Source organism: Amphiprion ocellaris, chromosome 12 (genome assembly GCF_022539595.1).
Source record: "Amphiprion ocellaris isolate individual 3 ecotype Okinawa chromosome 12, ASM2253959v1, whole genome shotgun sequence".
Classification (NCBI taxonomy): domain Eukaryota; kingdom Metazoa; phylum Chordata; class Actinopteri; family Pomacentridae; genus Amphiprion; species Amphiprion ocellaris.
This window is the reverse complement of record NC_072777.1, coordinates 1832782-1858745: the sequence shown is the minus strand read 5'-3', so window position 1 is coordinate 1858745 and position 25964 is coordinate 1832782. Positions and strand designations below refer to the sequence as shown.

The 25964-nt window shown below is 38.5% G+C and overlaps 2 protein-coding genes and 1 long non-coding RNA gene across 4 annotated transcripts; 1 reads left to right on the top strand and 2 right to left on the bottom strand.

The window, feature by feature from the left end:
• Nucleotides 1–412: 412 nt before the first annotated feature.
• On the bottom strand, nt 413–8494 carry si:ch211-57i17.5 (usherin). The gene is made up of 6 exons (XM_035955398.2): nt 8283–8494; nt 5933–6087; nt 5233–5328; nt 4263–4334; nt 4004–4177; nt 413–2423 (listed from the first exon to the last, which is right to left on the bottom strand). The coding sequence occupies exons 2-6, from the start codon at nt 5987–5989 to the stop codon at nt 2334–2336; spliced, it is 489 nt and encodes a 162-aa protein (XP_035811291.1). The 5' UTR covers nt 5990–6087; nt 8283–8494; the 3' UTR covers nt 413–2333.
• On the top strand, nt 3768–14926 carry LOC129350172 (uncharacterized). Of its 2 annotated transcripts, none has more exons than XR_008603478.1 (3): nt 3768–6096; nt 13383–13531; nt 14424–14926. It is a non-coding gene; the product is annotated as an uncharacterized LOC129350172 (long non-coding RNA). The 2 variants fall into 2 exon arrangements; XR_008603477.1 differs by lacking the exon at nt 3768–6096 and adding an exon at nt 10988–11127.
• Nucleotides 12866–25882, bottom strand: LOC111578911 (NLR family CARD domain-containing protein 3-like). The gene is given in 4 exon segments (XM_055015809.1): nt 12866–13571; nt 22251–24144; nt 24260–24468; nt 25201–25882. Coding segments are annotated over 4 exon segments (2766 nt in total). The 5' UTR covers nt 25326–25882; the 3' UTR covers nt 12866–13033.
• Between the last annotated feature and the right edge of the window lie 82 nt (nt 25883–25964).

Genomic DNA, 25964 nt, shown 5'->3' with positions numbered 1-25964 from the left:
CATCAACTGCACCGAGAAACTCTGAAAAACTGGATTTAAATACGCTTCTGTACGTGTATTTACTGTCACACTTGCTTATAACTTTCTTAATATTCTCCAAGTTTGGAGTCATTTTGAAGAATTTCTGTCATTTTGGCAAAATTTTAGAATAATGTTTATGAATTTTTGGTTTCTGGCAAAGTTTTTGGTCGTTTTGGACAATGTTTGAGTCATTTTGAATAATTTCTGTCTTTTTAACAAACAATTTTCAGTAATAACCAAATTTTGTAATTTTGGCAAAGTTTTCAGTCATTTTAGGTGATATTTGAGTCATTTTATACAAGTTAGTCATTTAGGAGGTTGTGTATTCGTTTGTTTTTAAACGTCATTTGTTTGAAGACAAGAAAAACTCAGATCTCAATGAGACTTTTGTTTAAATACAGGATTTATTAATAATATCAAAATGAAGCAAAAACCTAGAAAACGTGCATCTGCAGCATTTTATTTATTAATGGATAATTTTCTTAACCCATTAATGATCCTTTTGGTTTGCTAAAAGAATCTCAGTCATCAAATTTGTGATACTCGTTTGAATTTAAATAAGTTACAACAGACTAATATGTCTGAAAGTTTCAAATCTTTTTAATCTTCCATAGCAAGTTCTGTTCCAAGCTTCAACCCAAAGATATTTTTTCTTTTTTCAGGAACACATTCACCCCTGAACTCTGACCTCTTTCTACAAAAAACTACATTTAAAATGAAAAACTAAAAGCTTTTGTTCAACCTGTATATGACAGAAAATACAAGAAGCTACATTTTTGCTGTCTTATTACAAAGTAAGGAACTGCTAATGTGTTTTTGTTGTCTTAAAACGGTTTAAACTATTTGAATTTGGAGGTTTTGTGTTTTTAAATGATGTAGATTAAGAAATATGTCGATGACTTGGAAGACGTTCAAATGAAATTTCACCAGATCCATATTCAGGCTAATGAGTGCTGAGCTTTTATTGTGAAAGGGTGTCTTGATCAATTTAAGACTTTGCTTGAAGAAGAAATCTGAAGTATGAAACATTGGCCAGTAAAGCAGAAACCAGGTGTCTAAAGTCAGTGTTTTGCTAGTTTTTACATAAACTAAGGCATCAGATCAATACTGGAATCAATCAAACAGGACTTAGTAGCTGAATTTCTTCCATCTGACCAAACTAAATCCGTTTATCTGGACATTTAAGTTCTTACAGTGAGCCTCAACATTAAAACAACTGACATGTAATGTGAATAACATTATCTTCTACCAATGCAAAGTTCTGCTGGGAAACCTCAAGTTCTACAATCATGTAGATGTTAATTCGACACCAAAACACAGCTTCAGAGCACAAAAACTGCTCAGGAAAGATTTGAGGAACCTAACGAAGACCTCTAGATGTTTTCAGCAAGTTTAAATGTTCAGGGTCAATGTTAAAAGAACATTTTACCATTTAGATGACGTTACACAAGAAGAATCTCCTTAAACCAACATCAAGAAATGTCTTCAAGATGTCATCGAGGCCTCTAAAGACAGAACGTTCTTTTAATGTGATATTTTAACTAAGAACGTTTTACCTACTATGTTCTGAGGATGTTTTGAGGGAACACATTCTAGAAAGATCTTCCATAAAACATCCCCACCTCAATAACATTCAGCAAATGGTTCAAGACATTTTTGGAGAGATTTATCCTGACTTTAAGAAGAACATTTGGAGAACTTGGAAGAGAACTACCTGAAAACACTAGTAGAACTTTGTAGAACTTTACAAATTCCCCAGATCTCATTTCAGTAAAGATTCTGTTCGATGAACGAGGAAAAGTCTGATCCATGGAAGCCTCAACTCGACCAACCACAATGTTCAGCTGGTTTTGATGTTGTGGCTCAGCAGTATTTGTTCAGTGTTGATTTTTGAGAAAAAAAACAGTAATTCCACCATTGACTAACTTCATGGCACTTTACAAACTGCGTCCACCAGCCTCTCAAAGTTCTCAACAGGTTTTACCAAAGAACATCCCAAATACAGAGAAGACGACTTCAGGAGCTTTTCAGATGAAAAACAGAAAAAGTACAAAAACACCGAAGGTTCTCTGCAAAATATCGTGAATAAAAAGGGTAATTGTAAGATTGTCCATCTTCTGGTTCTTTTGTCTTTTCCAGTTTGTGTTCTGTCCTTTGACTAAACCAGATGTTTCCTCCTTCCACTCCATTGTCCAAACATGCAGCACCATGTTCTCTTTATTTTCCTGCAGACGTCTGGAACACTCCACTCAGGAACTTCAGGTACGTTTGAGGACGTGTCCTCTAACTAATCTAGTCCAGGTTCTGTCGGGTCACAGGTTGGTGTCGGTGAACATGGTGTGTTCCTTCCTCACGGTGCTGAAGCCTTTAATGGTGTCAACAAACTCCTCGTCGTCCATAAACTACAAGACAAAAGAGTCACGTTTGTTAAACTGAAGATACAGCGACATGTTTCTAGTCGGTGTTTTTGCTTTGTGGGTCTTTTCTGATTGTTTTCTACCTAAAGCCCCTATAAAAAGTGTTCACCACTCTTGGGAAGTTTTAATCTTTGATTGCTGTTAAACACTGAATCCGGGTCAATTTAAGTTAAAGTAAAAACTACACCATGAAGACTAAAGAACACTCAGAAACTGAGAAAAGGTTGTTGAAAAGCATCAGGGCGATACAAGAACATTTAAAGTTCCTGAAGATCTCTTGAGTCCAGCTAAATCCATCATTAAGAAATGGAAGGAATATGGAACATGAATAAATCTGAGTAGAGCAGGACGTCCTCAAGAACTGAGAGACTTTTGAGGGAGGCCACCAAGACACTGATGATATGTTTGGTGGACACCAAACGCAGAACATCATCCCAAATACACCATCCCCACTGTGAAGCACAGTGGTGGCAGCATCATGATGTGAAGCACGGTGGTGGCAGCATCATGATGTGAAGCACGGTGGTGGCAGCATCATGACGTGAAGCACGGTGGTGGCAGCATCATGACGTGAAGCACGGTGGTGGCAGCATCATGACGTGAAGCACGGTGGTGGCAGCATCATGATGTGAAGCACGGTGGTGGCAGCATCATGACGTGAAGCACGGTGGTGGCAGCATCATGACGTGAAGCACGGTGGTGGCAGCATCATGACGTGAAGCACGGTGGTGGCAGCATCATGACGTGAAGCACGGTGGTGGCAGCATCATGACGTGAAGCACGGTGGTGGCAGCATCATGACGTGAAGCACGGTGGTGGCAGCATCATGACGTGAAGCACGGTGGTGGCAGCATCATGACGTGAAGCACGGTGGTGGCAGCATCATGATGTCAAGCATGGTGGTGGCAGCATCATGATGTGAAGCACGGTGGAGGCAGCATCATGATGTGAAGCACGGTGGAGGCAGCATCATGATGTGAAGCATGGAGGTGGCAGCATCATGACGTGAAGCATGTTGGTGGCAGCTTCATGATGTGAAGCATGTTGGTGGCAGCATCATGATGTGAAGCATGTTGGTGGCAGCATCATGATGTGAACCATGGTGGTGGCAGCATCATGATGTGAAGCATGGTGGTGGCAGCATCATGACGTGAAGCATGTTGGTGGCAGCATCATGATGTGAACCATGTTGGTGGCAGCATCATGATGTGAAGCATGGTGGTGGCAGCTTCATGATGTGAAGCATAGTGGTGGCAGCATCATGATGTGAAGCACGGTGGTGGCAGCATCATGATGTGAAGCACGGTGGTGGCAGCATCATGATGTGAAGCATGTTGGTGGCAGCATCATGATGTGAAGCATGTTGGTGGCAGCATCATGATGTTAAGCACGGTGGTGGTGGCAGCATCATGATGTGAAGCATGGTGGCGGCATCATGATGTTTCTCAGCAGTAAAGGTAAAATCTTAAGGACTAAGGACCAGAATCTTTGTTAAATAGTTTTCAAACGGCAGCATTCAAGTTCTTTAGTTAATTCTTCACGTTCTTTAGTTTCTGGGTTCTCACCATCCCGCTATCGTGGCCGGAGACGTTGGGGTCCCAGACGTCGTCATCTTCGGTCAGAGACTTTCCGTCCATCACCTGGCTGACACTGCGTCTCAGGGCGTTTACACTGAGCATGCCCAGTTCACCTGGAGGAGGGGCGTCATTAGCAGGGTGGAGTTTAGCCTCGGGTACCTCCTGGAAACACAGAACATTCCTGAAACGTCTAAACATCTCATCGTCCATGAAGAGCTGCTGGAGGTTCATATGGTTCTGGTAGTACCTCCATCCTCATGGTGAAGCCCCTCAGGGTCACGGTGTTGGAGAATCCTGTCGTATCAGGAACCGTGTCGAACTGGACAGGAGGAAACACTTCAGTTATTAATGAACTCTGGTGTTCAGTGTGTCGACACAAATATGTTTTTAAACAATTTTGAATCAATTTTCACCCGTTTTCTGCCCATAAACCTCCAAACAAGTGCAGAGAAAACCTTAAAAACACACAATAAGGGTTAGTTTGACTTTACATGTTGGATAGATTTAATAAAATAGTATCTGATTTGCATAATTCCACATAAAATATATACATTTCACAACACTTGTGACAGAAATAATCAATTTCACAGTAAGGGAATTACCTGGGGAGGTTGTATACTAATACTTGTCATATTTTCAATATAGAAAGGTATAAAACAATTAAAAAATAATAAATTTAAAAAATAAAAAAATAGATATTTAGAGATTTTATTTATTAGATTTTTTTATTTATTTTTTACATTTTATTAATAAATTCCACACATTTTTCAGACATTTTAAAAATATTTCTGGGATTTGACATTTGACATTTTAAAAATAATTTTCAGACATTATCGAGACACTATTCATTTTCAAGAATTTTTTGAATACATTTTTAGTTTTTAGTTTTAATTTTTAAAATATCTTTCTTGCATTTTGCGTTTTATTTTATTCATTAATTAATTTTTATTCCTGTCTATATTTTTCAGGTTTTTACAGAGTAGGTTTATTTACATGTAACATGACAAAAAAAAAAAGAGTAATTAAAAGAGATATTTAAAGTCCCGTCTGTAAAGATTTGGATTTTAATTTGTCAACAAAATGAAACAAGAATTTTGAAGGTGGAGTCATCAAATGTTCATGTTTTTATTTTGTAATTTAATGTAAATAATCGAATTTTCCCAAGCTGATAAATGTTATTTTATTTATTTTCATTTATTTTTTTTATGTTTTCTCACCAGAGCAGAGCTGCTGGCCGGATAAACAGCTGCCGGGTTCCTCTTCTGGATGGGCAGTGGGGGGCGCTCTCTGGAGAACGGGGGTCTGTTCAGGGCCTTTTCACAATAAGAGCACAGAGTAGACTTTAAAGGCTAGTTTATTTCACAATAAGAGTATTAAGTAGAAATTCAAGGTCTTATTTTTGCAGTTATTCACAATAAAAGTACAGAGAAGAAGCTCCAAGTCTTGCTTTTGCTGGGGTTTTTCATTGTAAGAGCACAATTTAGAAGCTCAAAATCTTGTTTTTTTTCAAATTAAAAGCGCTTTGTAAAAGCCCAAACTCTTGTTTTTGCTGTTTTTGTCACAATAAGAGAAAGACGCTCTAAATATATTTTTCACAACAAGAGGACAGAGCAGACAGTCTAACTCTTATTTTTGCTTTTTTTCTCTCTCAATAAGAGCACAAAGTAAAAGCACAAAATCTTGTTTGTTGTTTTTTTCACAATTAGAGAACAGATTAAAATTCAGTGTTGCGTGTGTATTTTTCACAATAAGAGCATCAAGTAGGATCTCCAAGTTGTGTTTTTTCACAATAAGAGCACAGACTAAAGGCCTATAATCTTGTTTTTGCTGCCCTCTGGTGGCTGAATCTTTAGTTTCACTGCAGGTTCCTTCACACTAAAACATTTTAAACCCAATTAAACGTGCAGATGGTCTCACTTTGTGCAGCAGGACTCCCAGGACCACGGCCATCAGCAGCAGAGCCACGGCGGCCATCACCACGATGAACCAGAGCTGCTGGACCACCTTCTGCTGCTCTGGACCTCCTTCTGCCCGCTGACCTCCTCCTGGTGGAGGGGTGGGGCTCGCCGAGTCTGCAGGAGGTCAGGAATACAGTTTTTTAAAAAGCGCTTAATAGGAACTGATATTTAGGTTTAATATTAATAAACATTCATTCATTCAAACACAATTTAGAAGCTCAAAATCCTGTTTTTTCAAATTAAGAGCACTGAGTAGAAGCCCATACTGTTGTCTTTGCTGTTTTTGTCGCAATAAGAGCACAGAAAAGAAGCTAGTTGTTTTGTTTTTTCCGTTTTTCACAGCAAGAGTGCAATTTAGAAGCTGAAAATCTATTTTCTTCAAATTAAGAGCACCAAGCAGAAGCCCAAGCTCGTTTTTGCTGTTTTTGTCACAATAAGAGCACTAAAAAGACACTCTAAATGTATTTTTCACAATATTTGTTTCATATCACCTTTCAAACATATTTTTTGCATTTTTTTCACAATAAGAGCACTGACTAGACGTTAAAGGGCTTGTTTTTGTTGTTTTTTCACAATAAGAGTATTATGTAGGAACTCAAGGTCTTGTTTTTGCAGTAATTCACAATAAAAGCACACATTAGCAGTACAGGGTCCAGAAGCTCCAAGTCTTTGTTTTGCAGTTTTTCCACAGTAAGAGCACAATTTAGAAGCTCAAAAACTTGTTTTTTAAAAAAAACTTAAGAGCAGAGAGTAGAAGCCCAAACTCTTGTTTTTGCGGTTTTGTCCAATAAGAGCACAGAATAGAAGCTCATTGTTTCGTTTTTTTCAGTTTTTTTCACAGTAAGAGCACAATTTAGAAGCTCAAAATCTTGGGTTTTTTTTTTTCAAATTAAGAGCACAGAGTAGAAGCCCAGAATCCTGTTTTTGCTGTTTTTCTCACAGTAAGAGCGCTGAAAAGAAGCTGTAAATGGTTTTTTCTTAAGATTTGTCAGGTTTCTTTTTAACATTTTGTAAACATAATTTTTGTACGTTGTTTCATAATAAGAGCACAGAGTAGATGTTGAGAGGCTTGTTTTTGTTGCTTTTTTCACAATAAGAGTCCTAAGTAGGAACTCAAAGTCTTGTTTTGCAGTTTTTCACAATAAGAGCACAAATATGAAGCTCCAAGTCTTGGTTTTGCAAGGTATTTTCACAGTAAGAGCACAATTTAGAAACTCAAAGTGTTGTTTTTCAAAATAAGAGCGCTGAGTAGAGACCAAAACTTGTTTTTGCTGCTTTTGTCACAATAAGAACACAGAACTGAAGTTCAGTCTCGTTTTGTCTGTTTCTTCACAATAAGAGCACTGACAAGAAGCTCTAAATGTATTTTTCCCAATATTTTTCTTTTTTTTTTTTACAATAAGAGCACAGAGTAGACGTTAAAAAGCTCGTTTTGTTGTTTTTTTCAAAATAAGAGCATTAAGTAGGCGCTCAAGATCGTTTTTGCAGTTTTTCACAATAAAAGCACACATTAGAAGTTCAAAGTCTTATCTTTTCCAGTTTTTCACAGTTCTTTTAAAACAGTTTTTTGCATTTTTTCACAATAAGAGCTCCGACTAGGCATTGAAAGGCTTGTTTTTGTTTTTTAACAAGAAGAGTAGCAAGTGGGAGCTCAAGGTCTTCTTTTTACAGTTTTTCACAATAAGAGTACAGAGAAGAAGCTTTAAGTGTTGTTTTGTAGGGGCTTTTCACAATAAAAGCACAATTTAGAAGCTCAAAATCTTGTTTTTGTCACAATAAGAGCACCGAAAAGAAGCTCTAAATGTATTTTTCACAATATTTGTCACAGTTGTTTTTGTAGTTTTCCACAGTTTTTTAAAACATATTTTAAAACATGTTTACATATTTTTACCTTTGCTGCTATTTTTTTTACTGTTTTTCATTGTGTTCTTTTTTTATACTGAATTACAGATAATCTAATTTTTTGCCAGTTTTATTCCCATCTAAGTTGCTTTAACTCCTCCTGTTGCTGTTTCATGAATTAATTCTGCGGTTTTTGAAGTTAAAACTGCGTTAATATAAACTCTGCAGGTTTTGTATTTGACATGCGGTCGTCACAAATCAACAGTGAGAGGAGGAAAGATGATCAGTACAGCAGATAACTCTGTAACTGGAGACACGTTGGGCTTTGTGGCCTCGTTTCTGACCGTCGCAGTGCCGGAGTTCACTTAGATTTTGACAGAAACAGTAAATAAACTCTGGATTTTACAGAATATTCAGGTCTAAACGTCCATCCAAGTTCAGGATGCTGCAGGTTTTTGTCGACTCACCAGTGTTGAGGTCCGTGGTTCGTCCTCAGGAGCATCAATCAGAGTGATTACCTGCTCAGATACACCTGTCCAGATACACCTGTTTAGATCACACCTGACTGGACTTTATAAAACTATAAAACCACCATCAGACTACAGAAAGCAGCTGAAGGATCCTCCAGCTCCAACATATCTGCTGCTCTAAACTCCCATCATCCTTTGCTTCTCCTCAGCGGCGCCATGGCAACGGTCAGGTGTCCAGTTTCAGCTCACCTGAAGGAGCTCAGAGTGTCAAGAGAGCACACTGTAAAAAATTAACTTTTTTTTTTTTAAGTTCAAACACAGAGAAGAAGAAATAATTGACGTTTTGATGGTAAAAACAAACAAATTTAATCAAATGAATCATTAATCTTTCAGCGTGTGATCGTTAAATTGCATTATTTCTGTATTTAAATCAACAAAAAATAGATAATTTCTGAAGGTTTTCCATGTGTTTAAACAAACAATATGAACCTGAAGATTTTAAACATTTAATGAGTTCTTTATTCAGCTGCAACTAATGTTTATGATCGATTAATCTGTGGGTTTGGGGATTAATTAATCAGCTGTTTGGTTCTAAAATGTCAGAAAATGTAGATAAAATTTTCCTCAAATGTCGTGTTTAGACCAAAGATCTTCAGTTTACTGTCATAAAAGAGGAAAGAAACCAGAAAATATTCACATTTAAGGGTCCGTGCATATTTTGGCAATTGGGTTTTCCGTTCCGCTCGTTTCATGTAAACAGCTGAAGTGGGTTGTGTTACTGTAATGTGGTACATTTAGTGAATAAAACTGTTCATGGAGACGCTGGTTCACATTAATGTAACGTTTAGAAAACCTAAATGTGATTAAAACAGTGAGGTTAAGGTTCTGTGTTGTCAGTAGTCCTGAATATCTGCTGTCTCTTAAGTTAAACTGGAGAAAACAGTAAATCTACTCTCTAATGGTTAACATTTAATGACTGATTCACATGTTGTAGTACATCTTAGTGCAGATTAGAAAAATAACCTCCCAAAATATGATCAAAGTAATAATTAACAATACAGTTATTGCATTTAAATTACAGCACAGATAAGCTGGATAATAAAATCCTTTCCTCTAAAGCTAAAGTGACTACAGGCCTTTCTGTCTTTCAGTGCTTGGAAAACTATATGAAATAGGAAATCTATCCAGGGACACTTTAAAATGAACTTCTGATGTTGGAGCAGAAATACAATCTAAAAAGTCCATGTTATTTATAGCAAATATGCAGCATTAAAACATCAACACATTCAGGTCAGGAGCTTCATTATTTCCTTTATTGCACATTTAAAAACTACATTGTTTAACTATTGTGAACTTTAAAGATGTGTAAACACATGTAATAAATGGATGAAATACATAATGTGTTGCTGACAGTGAAGTGTAAAAACTGAACAGTAACAAGACAAGTTGTATTATGAAGAGAGGAGCTGAATCTGCAGCATTATTGTTATTACTGGAAGGATGAGGAGGACATCAGTGCTGCTCTTCCTCACAGTGATGAAGGAGAAAAGACTTCAGACAACCACAGCTGGATGTTCATGTTCTCTGTAGCTCTCAGTCCATCAGACTAGATGTTCCCAATGATCCAGACCAAGACTGGAAGGAAAAGACACTAACAGTGAGGAAAAGATCTACAAGGTTCTTTCATTCCAACTGCAGGAACATTAAATATCAGAGTGAACACATCAGGATATGAATGGAACACAATAGAGTGTTGTATTTTGTCCTATTTTTTAATCTTATGGAAATGTTTCTTTTCCTGGTTGAGGCTAAAGACCATTTTACTGCCTTAGATGGACAATAAAGTTTATTCAATTTTATTCTAATGTATCATTAGCATTAGCATGAGCTCCACAGTTATCTCACCATACACTGTTGTAGAGAAAAAACTGAAGCAAAGAACAGAGATATTAACTCAGAACTGAACTGAGAGATTTACATTCATCAGTAACAGTTCTGTGGAGGAATATAAACGTAGATTTATTTATATCTGCTGATCATTAAAACAGCAGTTATCGATCCGTTATGATTGATCAGCTGTGATCTGCAGGAAACTTAGCTACAGCTAACAGTTAACTAGTTTATGACACTGACGAACCTGATGTAGCATCAGTGTTAGTACTAAATGAGGAAAACTCATTTACAGAACAATTTTAAAACACGATGTTAGAACATGTTTATATCAGAGGTTACAGTCTGATGTTAACTTACAGTAACTTCACTGCTTTGTATGTAATGTTGTCCATATGTGGAGAAGAGTACAACTAGTTACAAAAATGACTTACCTGTAGAGTTTATCTTCACTTTTGGACGCTAACGTTGTTAGCAGCAGCAGGTAAACAGCAGAAGGCGTAAATGTGGGCGGGACAGAGAGGCCTCGGCTCGTTAGTCAGTCTGACCAATCGCTGCTCTCCGGCTCTCAGTCTGACCAATCGCTGCTCTCCGGCTCTCAGTCGACCAATCGCTGCTCTCCGGCTCTCAGTCGACCAATCGCTGCTCTCCGGCTCTCAGTCTGACCAATCGCTGCTCCTCAGCTCAGTCAGTCTGACCCATACACAGATATTCATATCTCTGGTAGCTGCAGCTCCCAGTGAACAGGAGGATTTTATTAGAGGAAGTCAGACACAGTCACACAGAGAAACATTAGAACTCACACTGAAACGGAGCTACAGCTCTGTGTCCTGGAGAAGATTTATTTTCAAAGCTACACGTGTGACGGTAATAATCCGTGCCAGAGCAGACCTCATTAGCACTTCCGCTAGCTCGGCTAACCTTTCCGGTCACTCCAGGGACGCTGCTGTCGGTAATGTACCCAGAATATGGATTCATTTTTCGTTTGGGCTTGACAAAGACGAGAACAAAAATATTCAGAGCAAGTGGAGCAGCTAGCTAACGCTTATTACAGTTTGATTTACATTTTCAAAATCACATTTTTTGAAGTCACGTAATTTTTCCGTAAAACAAATCACGGCTTTTATTTTGAAAGACATACCTGGAAACGTTGTTTATCCGTAATTCTGCTAACTTGACTGAACGTGGGCTGCAGTTCCCGTTATTTAAACATCATTATGATGTATAAATGCAGATGGACTTCATATATTTCACTATGCAGACATTTTTATTGCTGTCCAGTACATTTTATAGACATAAACATATTTGATAGAAATATTAGACATGGATTTCTGTTTCCTCATAATAATTTAGTTAATGCAATTAAATGTTCATCAGTGATTAATCTTTATAGTGTGAAACTTTTACTTTGCACCTATATTTTTTTTTAAATGTAGGTCATTTTAAGGTAATAAATTAAAGGATGGTTTTCTTTGGTAAATGAATTTAAGGTTTAATTGACTAAAATCTTTCAATGTTGTGTTTCTTTCAATTTGAAATATCTGGATTTAATTAATACAGCTCAGTCAGTTACATTTTATATTATTAAGAATTCTTATTCAGTTTAACACTAGATGATGTATCACTTCATTGAGTCTTTCAGAGCCAGTTTTTTTCTTTTCAATTATCTGTATTTAAAGTAATATTATTAAAATATAATTGCAATGAATCAGCAGCAACATAAGAAATGACCAGATATACAAAGGAAGTGCAGCTATTTTAATATTTAAAAAATGATCAATCAGTTAGAACATGGTGAAAGTGCAGCTAAAGTTAAGTTAGCGAAACTACGAATAAGCGACGTTTCCTTTTACTTCCAGAAAAATAAAAGCCTCATATTTGCTATTTATTAAACAATCACTAAAAGCAACACTTCAACCAAGTTTGTTTTAGTTTGTTGGTATTTATCGGTGGAGCAGCAGCACATTTTCCACAGACAGTTTTACTGTCTGTTGTCTTGTTTAAATCAGTTTTCAGTTCAGTAATTCAGTCCATCGGCTGATTGGACCAACAGACACTGAAGGACTCTGACAGCTGGTCGGTAATAAATGATAATTTACTGATCGGTGCCGATTTTAATGAACTTCATGTTCAACTTCAGAGTCAGATATAATGTGAGCAGTGAACCCCAGGAGTTGGTGGAGTTTATTTGTGTGTGTTGACCAGAGAAGATAGTTAGCATCCAGTGAATATTAGCTTTAACGTGAATTAGTGATGCTAACCGAGCTAGCTGAGCAGTCCTGATTAGCAGCTAAATGTAGCATCAAGCTAACGATGTTTGTGTTGTTTCCTGTCAGCAGCTGAAGTGTGTTGTGTTCCTGTAATGTGGTTCATTAAGTTCATAAAACTGTTGCTGGTTGACGTTAATGTAACGTTCAGGAAACTTAAATGTGATTAAAATAGTAACGTTAATGTTCTAGTTGTCAGTAATCAGCTTTAATTTGACACTAAAACAGACTCTGATAGTTTTAAATGACATCAGTTTCATTAATTTGTTGAAAATTGTGTCATTTGTTGTGATGTTGCTGCTGATTCATTAAAACCAGATGATCCGTGCTGAAGATATGTTTAGTTCTAATATCAGAAGTACAAGAAGGAAAATGGAAGTTTAGTTCTGCTACATCAAAGATTTCAGGAATAAAATAACTAAATGAGTCTTTATGCCTCAAACTTTATTTTACAATAATGAAATAACCACAGATAATAAAAATATAAATAGAGAAAACCTGAGAGAATAATTTCCTGAAAAGTCTGTGAAGGAAAAGCAGCTTTTTATCCTGAAAGATCAGAATCAGCTCCAACATCTGCATCTGACAGCATCAAGTCAACCAGAAAGAAAAGAAAAAAGAAAATGACTTCTTTCTGATCACATCTGTTCCGCTGCTCACAGGCTGCTGCTGCTCACATTCTTCACATTTATTGTCCACTTTTAAAAGTTCAGCAGACAGATGCTCTGCTTTGAAGTGTGACGATGTTGTCGGTGATGTGGAGAGTGAAGTTTCCGTTTCACCCACAGCGTGCTTTAGGACAGCTGGGTCGGACTTGATGTTTGAAATACTGACCGACAGCTCAGATTTAATTGTCTGTAGTTCTGTTTTGATGGATGTTAAACTTTCACTCAAAGCTGCCAGGAGCTGGGTCTTTAAAATAACCACCGTCTCGTTACAGAGTGAAAGTAGCAGTTCCTCCTGAAGGTCAGAGATTGCAGCATCTGAGGGCCTCTTCAAAAGAAGACGTAGTTGATGAAGACGTTCTGGAGCAGGACCAGAAAGACCACGACCAAGCAGCCTTGAGATCTTAGGCAGCGTCTCCCTCAGGTGGGTGTCAACGGTGTTCACAGTCAGGTCTGTGGTAATCCTGTCAAAAAACAAAACAGAAAAAAATCTAGATTATAAATCAACATGTAACCGAAGCACTCTGTGTATAACGCCATAGTATAGGATGTAGTTCAGAAAATGTCAAAGTATAGTATACTTTTCAAGAATAACATAGTGTGGCCTGTAGTTCATAGTAAAGCATGTCGGCCAAAAAAACCCCATAGATTATTATGTGGTTCAAAAAGCACAAAATGATAGGATGTTGCCTAAAATTGTCATGTTTGATATGTGGTTCAAAAAATGTCATAGTGCAGTATATTGTCAAAATATTATGTTATTCAAGAAAACATCAGAGTATAATATGTCATCTAAAAAATGCCATAGAATAATATTTCATTGCACAAGTAAAAGTATAGTAACTTTTAAAACTGTTCAAATTCTGATATATTGCTAAAGAACGACAGAAAAAACTAAAACAAAAAAAAGGTCATAGTATAGCCTTTGGTCTAAAAACCTCATAGTTTAGTCTTTAGTCCACAAAATGTTTGTCCCAGCTGTCTGAAGTAGATGAAGAGCAACACAAAAACAGTCCAAACGCTGGTTTCCAGAGGGTTAGACGAGTATTTATTTGAAAGAGTAAGTTTACAACAACACAACATGTGAGGGGGTTAAAAGCAAATGGGTGTTAGTAAAATAAAAATAAATAAACAGAACTAAAAGTGAACTTCTGGTTGACATTGATGGACATTCCAACCAGGAACAAAGTAAAAGATAATCAGTAGGAAAAAAAACTCTTCCTGTTCACCTCTTAAAACCCAAAAACACAGCTCAGTAGCATCTTAAACTAAAACTACCAATGGGTTCCCTGTTTTCCTTTGTGAACAATTCAAAGGTCCCTCTCTATCTCCCCACACATCCACCAACCACTGGAACACATCTCCAAAGTTCTGCTGGACCAGCTCAGCTTCCCCTCAGAAGAAGTGCTGCCACCTGCCAGATGAAGGAGCCTTTTGAGAGGCAGCTGGCATCGTGATTGGACTGTACTTTGGTCTGTTCCAATCCAGCTTCAGCTCCAGAGACGGCAGGCGGGACGAGTCAACGGAGGCCGGATGGACGAAGGCATGAAGCTGAGTACAATCCAGAAAACAACAGAGGAGGAGTGCAGCAGCCCAGAGCCAGAACAACCAGAGTAGCATCGTATGTCTCTTAGAAAACATCATATTATAGCCTTTGCTATGAAAAAACGGCATCATATACATCGTAGATTGTACAACTAACAAGTCAAAGGAAAGAGACATACATTGTAGAATTGTAGTAATTGTGGGCTGACTGATTTACTGATGAGCAGTATTTTATTTTTTACTGATTTACGGTAATAAATACATTTAAAAATGGCGCTACTTTGGCTCTGAACCTTTATCTACCTGTGGTCGCTCTGTCTTCTGGAGTGATTTGCTTGGTTATACGTCACGAATAAAACTCCTTTAACTTAACATCTGTAAACAAAACAAAAACGTATCAACAAAGTTTTCTGTTAGAGTTTGTGTTCTTCTAAGTTTAACTCCAAGATTTTAAATACTTTCATTTACTGCAAATGAATATCTACTCCAAATGTCTCACTAATAATCATTATCAGCCTTAAAAACCCACAAAACACCCCTCTATACTGGACCACACTTAGTACAGTCTGGTTCCCCCTTCTATAAATCTGCTTGGAATCTTCCACTTCCTGTTTGTCAAAGTGGCCTTCTACCTGGACAGGTTTTGTTGGAGCTCATGCAACAAACATTTTGGGTAACTGCACTTTAATATGGATGGATGACACTGAATTAGAGTCTGTTTTAATGAGACTGAGTTAAGATGTGTAGCTCTGTCATTAAATAGGAAATTATTTCCCAGAATTCACAGAGAAAAGTCTGAAATGTTTGCTAGGTTAGCGTCCCACATGTTCTTTGGCTCAGCTAAAGCTAACTCTCTCCAACTTCTGGATCTCTTGAGTTGCTTGTTGTTAAAATATCTTGCTAGAGGTGCTGAAGCTCAGAAAGTCTGAGATGTTTGTTCAAAATAAGCTCATTCTCAAGTCTGATCTGAACTGTCCTCTTTTGTTTGAACTTTCCCTAAACTTAGGAGTTAATGACAGAGCAGCACATCCAGACTCAGTCTCATTTATGTAGAGATTAAACTTCAGTGTCATTCATTGATGTTAAAGTGCAGTTTTTCAAATGTTTGTTGCACATGCTCCCGACCAAACCAGTCCAGGTGGAAGACGATGTGCAGAGAAAGCTCCAGAGGATGAATATCACACATTTACGTTGGAAATAAATGTCCTTTAATTAGACATTGTCATGCAAAAGTTGGATTTCCCTTTAATGATGTTCAAATCTTTGTTGAGTGTTTTGTTGATGTTGGTTTCTAAATGTTTTCTGACACTCGGCCCCAAAGATTAAAACCTTTTACTGCTTACAAGCTGCAAAAATTCACACATTATCAACTATCTTTCTGACTAAACTAAGATAAAAAGTGAAAAACTGCCTGATTCCTGCATCATGAATGTAAATCTTTTTGGTTTTTATGACAGTAAACTGAATGTATTTGGGTTTGACATTTTATAAACCAAAACAAGAAATGAATTAGTGGAGAAAACAATCAACAGATTAATGGACAAAGAAAATGTGTTTTCCAACATATATGACTGAATTACTCCAACTTTACAAGATACATACAATTTTAATTTAATTTTATTTATATAACACCAATTACAGGTTAAATTGTCTCAAGACACTTTATTTTTTATATTTTTTTGCCATATTTAAAATATGACAAAGTAAGAAATTTAAACCTCTTGACTAATCCAATTTATTATTTGGTTTTTAAGAGACTAGTGGACAATTAAAATAAGTTTCTCCACTAAAACTAATAAACATGAGGTCAAATAGAAGGAAGAGTTTTAAATACTGCAGTCCCACGACGACAAGAATAAAGTTTGTCAACAAAAAGTAAATCTGCTGGTGGATTCCATTAAAGTCCTAATAAATGATAATAAAGTGTGATACTAAAGGTTTATGGTGCTAAAAATGTCTAAGTAAAGCTATGAAGTTGAACATGTGGATGGAGGTTGATAAAAGTTGACGTCCCTTCATTTCTCTGGAGCGACTCCATGGATTTTATGGATGGTGGTTAAAGACCTGCTCTTCTAGTCATCTTCCTTCTAGTCGCTGTAAAAAGTCAGTCCATCCTGGTCGACTTCAACACCTCTTCATGACAACTTGTTCTGCCTCGGACCTGGTGGAAACTCCAGAAACTGGGGAAAACCTGTGGAGACTCGAAGGACTCGTGGAGACTCGAGGAACTCGTGGGGCGGGGGGAGGTGTGGTGGGTGGTGTGGGGAGGTGGGGGAGTAGAGGGGGGAGGCCGCCACCCACCTCCCCACCTACTCTCCGCCCTGACTCCACCCAGACTCCGCCTTGGCTCCACCCATGTGGTGACTTCAGTAACTACGATGTCAAAGGGACGACGAATTTATTTCTTTTTATCTGATCTGTAGCTCAGTGAGTTAAGGATTTGCCTATGGAGCTGCAGGTCGCTGGTTCAAGACCAGACACTTCTTAAATTTTCTCTAAATTCTGACAAAGACAAAGAAAGAAAACTGCCAGTCGTGGGTCTTGAACCTGCGACCCTCCACTTGGTAGTCTTCTTCTTATCCCCCTGAGCTATTCGCTCAGATACTAATTCTTCTTTTTTTTGCGCATTTATCATCTATTTTTCGTCGTTTTCGAGTTTTTTTTTTAACTCGAGTCTCGACTCGACCGTTTTTCTCAGGAGGTTGGGCTTCAGCCTTTGTGCTGGAGGGTTGAACCCTCAGTTCCAAGATTTTCCAAAGCCTCCACACCTCCCGAGTCCTCAGGACCTGAGCTTTCACACAGTCTGAGGGCTGAAATTTTCTAAGTCCCACAGTAGTTCTCTGTTAGTTTGAACCTTCAGACAGTCTGAGGACTGATATCTTCTAAGTTCCTGAGTAGTTCTCTGTTAGTTTGAACCTTCAGACAGTCTGAGGACTGATATCTTCTAAGTTCCTGAGTAGTTCTCTGTTAGTTTGAACCTTCAGACAGTCTGAGGACTGAAGTTTTAAAAGTTTCTCAGTACTTCTCTGTTAGTTTGAACTTTCTGGTTAACAGAAGCCTTAAAACTTGTGACCATGAGTCTTGATTTCACATTTAGACCATCCATCAGAGTTCTTCTCAGAACTTCACCTGTGGGTTTTTTAGAAATCCTCAACAAACTTTGATTCTCTTCACTGAACAGTAAAGTTTGTGGAGATCAGAAGGTAACATTAGTTTGATCGATGCCTTCAACTACTAGTAGACTTTATCTGGAAAGCAGTTTTCTGAAATGAGTTCTTAGTAAATCTGTCCACAATCAAACCAAGAACATAGAAAGAGGAAAAGTTTGAAGAAACAACTTGATATTTTCATTTCAGACTAGAAAAAGCTTTAAGACCTTGATCTGTTTTTGCTCTTTTTCATTGTTTTATTGTTTCTTCTGTTTAATTTGATCTTCTAAAGTTTAACTGGTGTCTTTTGAAATGTTTTGTCTTTAGTTTGATTCTTCTTAAATGTTTAGTTTTGCTCTTTTCTCACCTTTTATTCTTTTCTAATGTCTGATTTCCAAATGTTTTGTCTTTTTAATGTTTAATTGTTTTTTCAAATGTTTTATCGGCTTGTTTGAAAAATTTCCTTTTCTTTCCCAATGTTTAATTTTTCGATCAAATCTTTAAGGTTTTTCTATTTAAATGTTTTACCATCTTTTAATGTTTAATTTTCTTTTTAAATGCTTCATTGTATTTTCTGTTTAATTCCTATTTAAAGTTTTATTGTCTTTAAGATTTAATTTTCTAATTAAACATTTAATTTTTTAATTAAATGTTTTGTCTTTTTAAAGGTTTAATAATCTAATTAAATGTTTTGTATTTTTTAAATGTTTAATCTTCTTGTTTAATTGTATTTTTTAAATGTTTAATTATCTAAAATATTTCATTTTTAATGTTTAATATTTTTGTTTAAAAAATTGTTTAATTTCATAATTACATGTTTTGCATCTTCTGTTTAATTATCTAATTATTTTGTCTGATTATTATAAGGTAATTGCATTCAATGTTTAATTTTCTTTTTAAAAGTTGTATTGTATTAAATGTTTTTTCCTTTGAGTTAATTGCTTTTTTAAAATGTAGTTTATTTCTTTAATCTTTTTTTTTCTGTCAAGATTTTAACCCCAACCTTAACAATGAAACAAACCCTTAAATCACAATGAATATACTTCTGTTGTCACAATCATGAGTTAGTCAATTATTCACTTTATCAATTCAACTTTATTTGTTTAGCAGCTTTCACAAAGATGACAAAACTAAACAAGCAAAGAGAAAAAAAACTTTGATAAAACTACCATTAAAACTCAAAAATATATTTATAAAAAAACAGATTTAACATGGTAATAAAATGTGTTGTGTCCAGGGGATGGAGGGAGTTTATTGAAGTCTTCTTGGGCTCACATGGGAAATTATTTAAAATAGAAACTTGACATTCAGTCTAAGGAAACTGGAAACTGCAGAGCGACAGAAGAAGCAACAATATCTCCTGTTTTCTCCTTTAATGAGTCGACTCTTCTTGTGCTTTCAGACCAAAGAACTACAGACTCTTCACAACCTGCTCAAACTCTTGGTACAGGACCTCACCACACGGGTCAAGAAGGTTTCCATCTCATTTCTACTCTGAAGATCACCTTCTCCTGCTCAAACTGCTGACAAATGTTTCTGCTGCTCTAAAGTCTGGTCTCCAGAACTTCCTAAAAACTCTCAAAGTCTCTTCTGCTGCAGGTTGCTTTGTAGAACTGTTCCAGAAAACCTCACTAAACCACATGGAGGGGCCTCAAGATAGTCGTCCAAATGAAACTGTACAAAAACCAAACTAGCACAACCCAAACACTAAAGTCTCCTGCAGCCTACCAGAGAACCTCTGAGAACAGAGAATCAGGACAGGAACTCTTACCTTCTGGACAACCAACGCTGGTTCTCAAACAAGAATACAGAATGTGTCTGACCAGAAACCTCTAAAGACTCACTACAGCCAAGATAAAGACACAACTCAGCTGCAGCAAATCCACTAATCACTGCACACATTAGCACCATGTGCTAACTGTGGCTAAAGAACCACATTTACCAAGACAACTATCCAGTACAAAGCCCTAAAACACACCAAGAAACACATTAAAGACAATTTTACTGCTGGAAGCTGCAAGCTGATGCCTAAAGAACAAACTGAAGCAACGGAACCAAACCCGGTTCTGTGGTGAAGAGAAACAGAGGAAATGTTTGTCTGCAGCTAAACAAAGCAGGAAGACACTGAGCTGCTCAGGTGTTCCTGATAACACCAAGCAGCCACCTGGACAGCCAATAGGAACACAGCCACCTGGACAGCCAATAGGAACACAGCCACCTGGACAGCCAATAGGAACACAGCTTACTGGAAGTCCAGAGGGCGGGGTTAGTGAAGGAAATTTAGTTAGTCCAGCATTGAGAGTGTTTTAGGAATTCATTCATTGTGTTGTGAACTTTGAAGGAGCAGAAACTTTACAGCTGCCAAAGATATGAGCTCCAATTCTGGATGTTTTAGGAAATGAAGTTCATCAAATGAACAACTGATTTTTGCTGATAACTCTCATTATTATAGTTCTTGTTTTCTTGTGTTGTAAATAAAGCATTGTAAAACTTGATCTGTGTCTGTAATCTCTTCCCTGCACCTGAGCCTGTGCACTCACCGTGACAAAACTCTGACGTTTTTATCACATTTTGGACGACATACAAAACTATGATGTTTTCAGAGCTGAGGCCACGACTTCACAGTGACTCTCTGAGAGTTTACAGCTAGAAAGTCTGTAATGAGACATAAATGATTCAATTCAATTTTCAATTCAATTTTATTTATATAGTGTCAATTACAGTCAAATTGTCTCGAGACGCTTTACAGAACCCATATGCCTGAACCCCCAGAGCAGCCCTAAGGAGACAGTGGCAGGAAAACATCCTTTTAACAGGGAATAAAACCTTAAGCAGAACCCGGCTCTAATGTGGGGGAACCATCTGCTGCTGGCTGGACGGGTTGAGAGGGACAGAAGAGGTAGAGAGATAGAGATAGAGGGATAGAGGTGGAGATAAAGCATGTTATGAAAGAGGACACTTTAGTGAACAGTTCCAGTAGAAAGGTGATGATGTCTCTGCTGTCAGCTTCACCTCCATCACTCAACATTTATAATCTGCTGTCAAACGCTACACAAACCAAACTGATCACTGGACAACATCAGACCTGAACACCATTAATATGAACATCAGGAAATATTCTCCTGTGATGACAGACCACTGAGTCAACTTTAGTCCTCAGCGTTCTTCAGTCAGATTCTGAAAAACTTGTTGGGGACAAATACAAAGAACAAACCAGTAAAGCTGAATTATCTCCATCAGAACGTCTCACAAACATGTTATCAGGGTTTGCAGCATTAAAAAGACAACTCTGAGCTTTGTGTCCATCAGATCTCTGGAAACAGTGGGACTTCTAGCATTCTGCTCTGATATATTCACACCTCTGAACATTTCCTGATTCCACTCTTCTCTGCAGCAACAAGACACAAAACACCAGAGTTTCTCTCTGAGGAACTGAATATCAGGAAAGATGTCAGATCTGGACTCTGGAACCACTTCCCTCTTTAGAACCAACAGTTGATTTCAGATCAGTAAAATGCTCCATGAGTCCAACACACTTTGCAGCGTCAGTCTTTGTATGATCAGTAGTTTCTGGAGCCTCATGTCCAAGTTAACAAGCTTTAGATAGAAACTGTTGGACAAGTGACTCATTCACTGCACTCATCTCAGGATTATTCTCTACCTGAGGAACCAAATCACTGCTACAGCATCAATATCATCTCATCACTGTCACAGAAAGTTAGCTTTAAATATTTACAGTCATTACTTATCAATCCACAACATTTCAAAAACTACTTCTGAGTCTTTTAAAGGCACAAAAACTGAATATTAGATGTAACACTGCTAACAAAGAACAATACAGATTAATCAGATAAAACCAAAAATAATGTGAAATAAAAACTAAGAACTCAAACTATTTTAAACTCAGTTCACATCAGTGACAGCAAGAATTCCTTCAATCATTTCTGTCAGACTTCAGAAATGTTTGTTCATGGCACAGATCTGATGTTAAACTCTAAAGAGGAGTGAAATAATCTGATCAAATCTGTTTGATTAGAAAAGACTTCAGAAGCTCCTCATGTGAAAATAACTTTACTGCTTCACTGAAAACTGGAAAATGCTTCCACACAAAGAACCTCTACAGTTCTTCATGTGTTTCAGCAGATCTGCATGTTTCCTCCATCAGCCAAAGGAAGAACCTCAGAAGAAAAAACTGCCTGATGAAACAATTATTAGAATTAAATAGAAAAACTGTCTTCATTCATTTAACGGCTTTAAACACAAGAACATGAAAAATCCACATTTTCACAGAGTTTGAAGCAGCTGAAGAACATCTGAGACTAAACACAGCTGACATGATGTTTGAAATAAACAAGTGGAACATTAACAAGAATGAGATGTTCTAGTGAGAACATCTGAAGAACTGAACTACTGATCTACATTGATCATGTTCATCACATCTGGACTCACCCAGCCTTTCTGCAGTTCCTCACAGCTGGAATCAGTCTCAGTTGTCCCTTCCATGATGTTCTGTACTTGCCCAGGTCCAACTCATCCAGAACCTCCTCTGACATCTGCAGCATGTAGGCCAGAGCTGAGCAGTGGATCTCAGAGAGTTCCTTCTCTGATCTGTTCTCTGACTGCAGGAACTCTTGGATCTCCTGATGTACTGAGAGATCCTTCATCTCCATCAGACAGTGGAAGATGTTGATGCTTCTGTCTGGAGATACATAATAACTGTTCATCTCCTTCAGGTTGTTGATGACTCTCTGGATCATTCCTGGACGGTTCTCTGTCCGACCCAGCAGACCTCCTAAGAGTCTCTGGTTGGACTCCAGACAGAGGCCATGAAGGAAGCGAACAAACAGGTCCAGGTGACCATTTCTACTTCTCAGGGATTTCTGCATGACTCTGTCCAGGAACACATCCAGGGATGAGATGTCTGTGTTATCATCATCATCATCATCATCATCATCATCATCATCATCATCATCATCATCATCATCATCATCATCATCATCATCATCATCATCATCAACATAAAGATCATTCCTCTCTTCTCCCAGGAACTTCTCCAGAACCTCAGTGTTCCTGTTGGTGTAACAGTGGAACATGTAGACTGCAGCCAGAAACTCCTGAATGCTCAGATGAACAAAGCAGTAGACTGGTTTCTGGAACATCACACACTCTCTTCTGAAGATATGTGTACAAACTCCTGACAACACAGAGGCCTCTGTCACATCCAGACCACACTGCTCCAGGTCTTCTTGGTAGAACATGATGTTTCCTTTCTCCAGATGTTCAAAGGCCAGCCTCCCCAGCTTCAGAAGAACTTCTCTGTCAGCCTCCATCAGCTCCTGTGGACTCGTCTCATGTCCCTCATGGTACATGTTCTTCTTCCTCTGTGTCTGAACCAGCAGGAAGTGTGAGAACATGTCAGTCAGGGTCTTGGGCAGCTCTCCTCTCTGCTCTGTGGTCAACATGTGCTCCAGAACTGTAGCAGTGATCCAGCAGAACACTGGGAGTCGACACATGAGGTGGAGGTTCCTGGATGTCTTCATGTGGGAGATGATTGTGCTGGAGCGCTCTTCATCACTGAACCTCCTCCTGAAGTACTCCTCCTTCTGACTGTCAGTAAAGCTTCATACTTCTGTTAATCTGTCCACATGTTTAGGAGGGATCTGATTGGCTGCTGCAGGGCGGGAAGTGATCCAGACCAGAGCCGAAGGAAGCAGATTCCCCTCCATGAGGTTCACCAGCAGAACGTCCAGCGATGACTTCTGGCTGACGTCAGACACAACCTTCCTGTTGGTGAAATCCAGTGAAAGTCTGCTTTCATCCCGACCGTCAAAGATGAACACAAGTTTACAGACAGCCAGCTGCTCTGCTGTCACCTTCTGTAATGTTGGATGGAAAACATGGAGCAGCATGAGGAGACTGTGCTGCTCATCTCTGATCAAGTTCAGCTCCCTGAACGGAAGCACCACCACCACACTGACGTCTTGGTTTTCTCCACCCTCTGCCCAGTCCAGAGTGAACTTTAGCACTGAGAAGGTTTTTCCAATACCAGCCACACCGTTGGTCAGGACCACTCTGATGGCTCTCTGCTGCTCAGGTAAGGCTTTGAAGATGTCCTGGCACCTGATGGGAGTGTCATGGAGGCTCTTCTTGGAAGCTGTCTCCAGATGCACCACCTCATGTTGGACATCAGCCTCTCCACTGTGTCCCTCTGTGATGTAGAGCTCAGTGTAGATCCTGTTCAGGAGGGTTCCACCTCCTGCTTCATCACTTCCTTCAGTCGCATGTTCACATCTCCTCCTCAGACTCATCTTATGTTCCTGCAGAACCTCCTGCAGACCAACACCTGCTCACAGACCAAACAATCAGACTCAACAAACACAAACATCCTCCATGTCTGGACAACACAACCACAAGCTCAGTTTCCACACATCAGTCCATCAGCAGATGTTCAGTCTTACTTTGTCCACAGCTGCTGGTTCTGGATCTTTTTCCACACTGGGGACAGGAGGAGTGTCCTGATGGAGCAGACTGGTCCCAGTATGAGCTGATGCACTGTCTGCAGAACCAGTGTCCACAGCTGCTAGAGACTGGATCCTTCAGGACGTCCTGACAGGAAGCACAGCTGGACGGCTGCTCCTCCACACAAACTCCCCTCCTCTTCATCACTCTGTCAACACATTTATTCATCAGATCTCACATCATCTGGAGAAAAACATCCACATCTGACTCCACAGAGCAGAAGAGAACAGTAAAAGTGAGGCTACTGTTCTGAGTTCAGCTGCTAATAAAAAGCTGCTTCCTTTTATTATTAACTCCACTCACTTCTTTTCCCATCAGCTGTCTGATTAAACTCTCACTCATCTGCCTGCAGTTTGCTGTTAATACAAACTCATCACTTTGTGCAGCAGCTTCACAGTAACAGCTTCCATCACAGACAGCTGCTCTGTTCTTCACTGCTTTACTCACTTTGATCAGCTCAGCTCGGCTCACTTCACTTTAACTCAGAGTAGAAATCATGGAGAAACTGTGACAGAGCAGCAGCCTCAGACACACAGCGTTCAGCTTTCATTTCAAACATCTGGATCATCACAACCAGGAACCAATAAGACCAACCACAGCATCAGCTACACATCTGGAGAACATTCTTTCACTCTCAAAGTCTTCGTAGTGGCTTCAACATTGGGCTGAAGATGTTTGAATTTTGGCTGTAAATGGTCAAATCCAGGTTTTCAGCAGTTTTACCACAGAAACACCATCAGAACTTCTGCTTCTAAAACCCAGACCAGGATCATCTCAGTCTGAAAGAGTTCTGCATTCTGACCACTGTGTGACTGTTTCAGCAGAGCATCTTCCTTCATCCTAAAACCTTCATCTTCCATCAGCAGAAACACTTTCTTACTTTGTGTCTGAGGGTTCAGGTTCTTTACTGAAGTCTGGAGGATCATTTTTGGACCAGTCACTCTTCATGGACAGACGGCTGGAGGCTGGAAACTCCTCCTCCTCCTCCTCCTTAGAATCACTCATCTCGTGGACTTCAGTCAGTCTGAGAGGAAAAGCAGCAACACTGACCGAGAGCTCAGGAAATAAGAAAAGTCAAAGGCACACACAAGTTCAGATTCATCTTCATTCAGGTTCTTTGTCCACAGAAGTGAACTCTGAAAAAGTCCTTAGACAGAAAACTGAAAAGTTGTGTTTCCTCTTTCCTTCTTTCCTCGTTGTATTCCACCTCTGATAATAAATCCAAATGTTGTTGCTCTGACCACGTCTACAGTTGATCTCTGACACGTCAAACTCTTCATTTATGTTGGAAAACTGTCATACAAAGTGTTAGAAATACTTTCAGATCCCAGTTTATCAAGGAGAGTTTCCTTCTTCTGGACCTGGTTCTCTGCTGCACCAACAGACTTTTAGTTACTGAGATCTATAAATATCTGTCCAGTTTTAACACGTAGAAGAGGAAGTGAAGCAGTTTCCAGTAAAGATCATTCACCAGATAAAAAGCTTCCTCAGCAATCAGCATTAAAACACTCCTGAGATATAAAAACACAGAGAACACAAATAAATAATACCATGAAACTAACTCTCACCCTGTTGTCCTCCTCTGTCAGCTGTAAAATGGAGTCTGAACTGTTCATTTCCTCATTCTGCTCCATAGTCAGTCAG

What these genes read in the sequence shown, in the direction of transcription:
- si:ch211-57i17.5 (XM_035955398.2), bottom strand. Translation starts at nt 5,989, where the DNA reads ATGGCCGCCGTGGCTCTGCTGCTGATGGCCGTGGTCCTGGGAGTCCTG. An exon ending in TGGGAGTCCTGCTGCACAAA is followed by an intron (nt 5,329 to 5,932) that starts GTGAGACCATCT and finishes TATTGTGAAAAG; the next exon opens with GCCCTGAACAGACCCCCGTT. An exon ending in CGGCCAGCAGCTCTGCTCTG is followed by an intron (nt 4,335 to 5,232) that starts GTGAGAAAACAT and finishes CCTCCTGTCCAG; the next exon opens with TTCGACACGGTTCCTGATAC.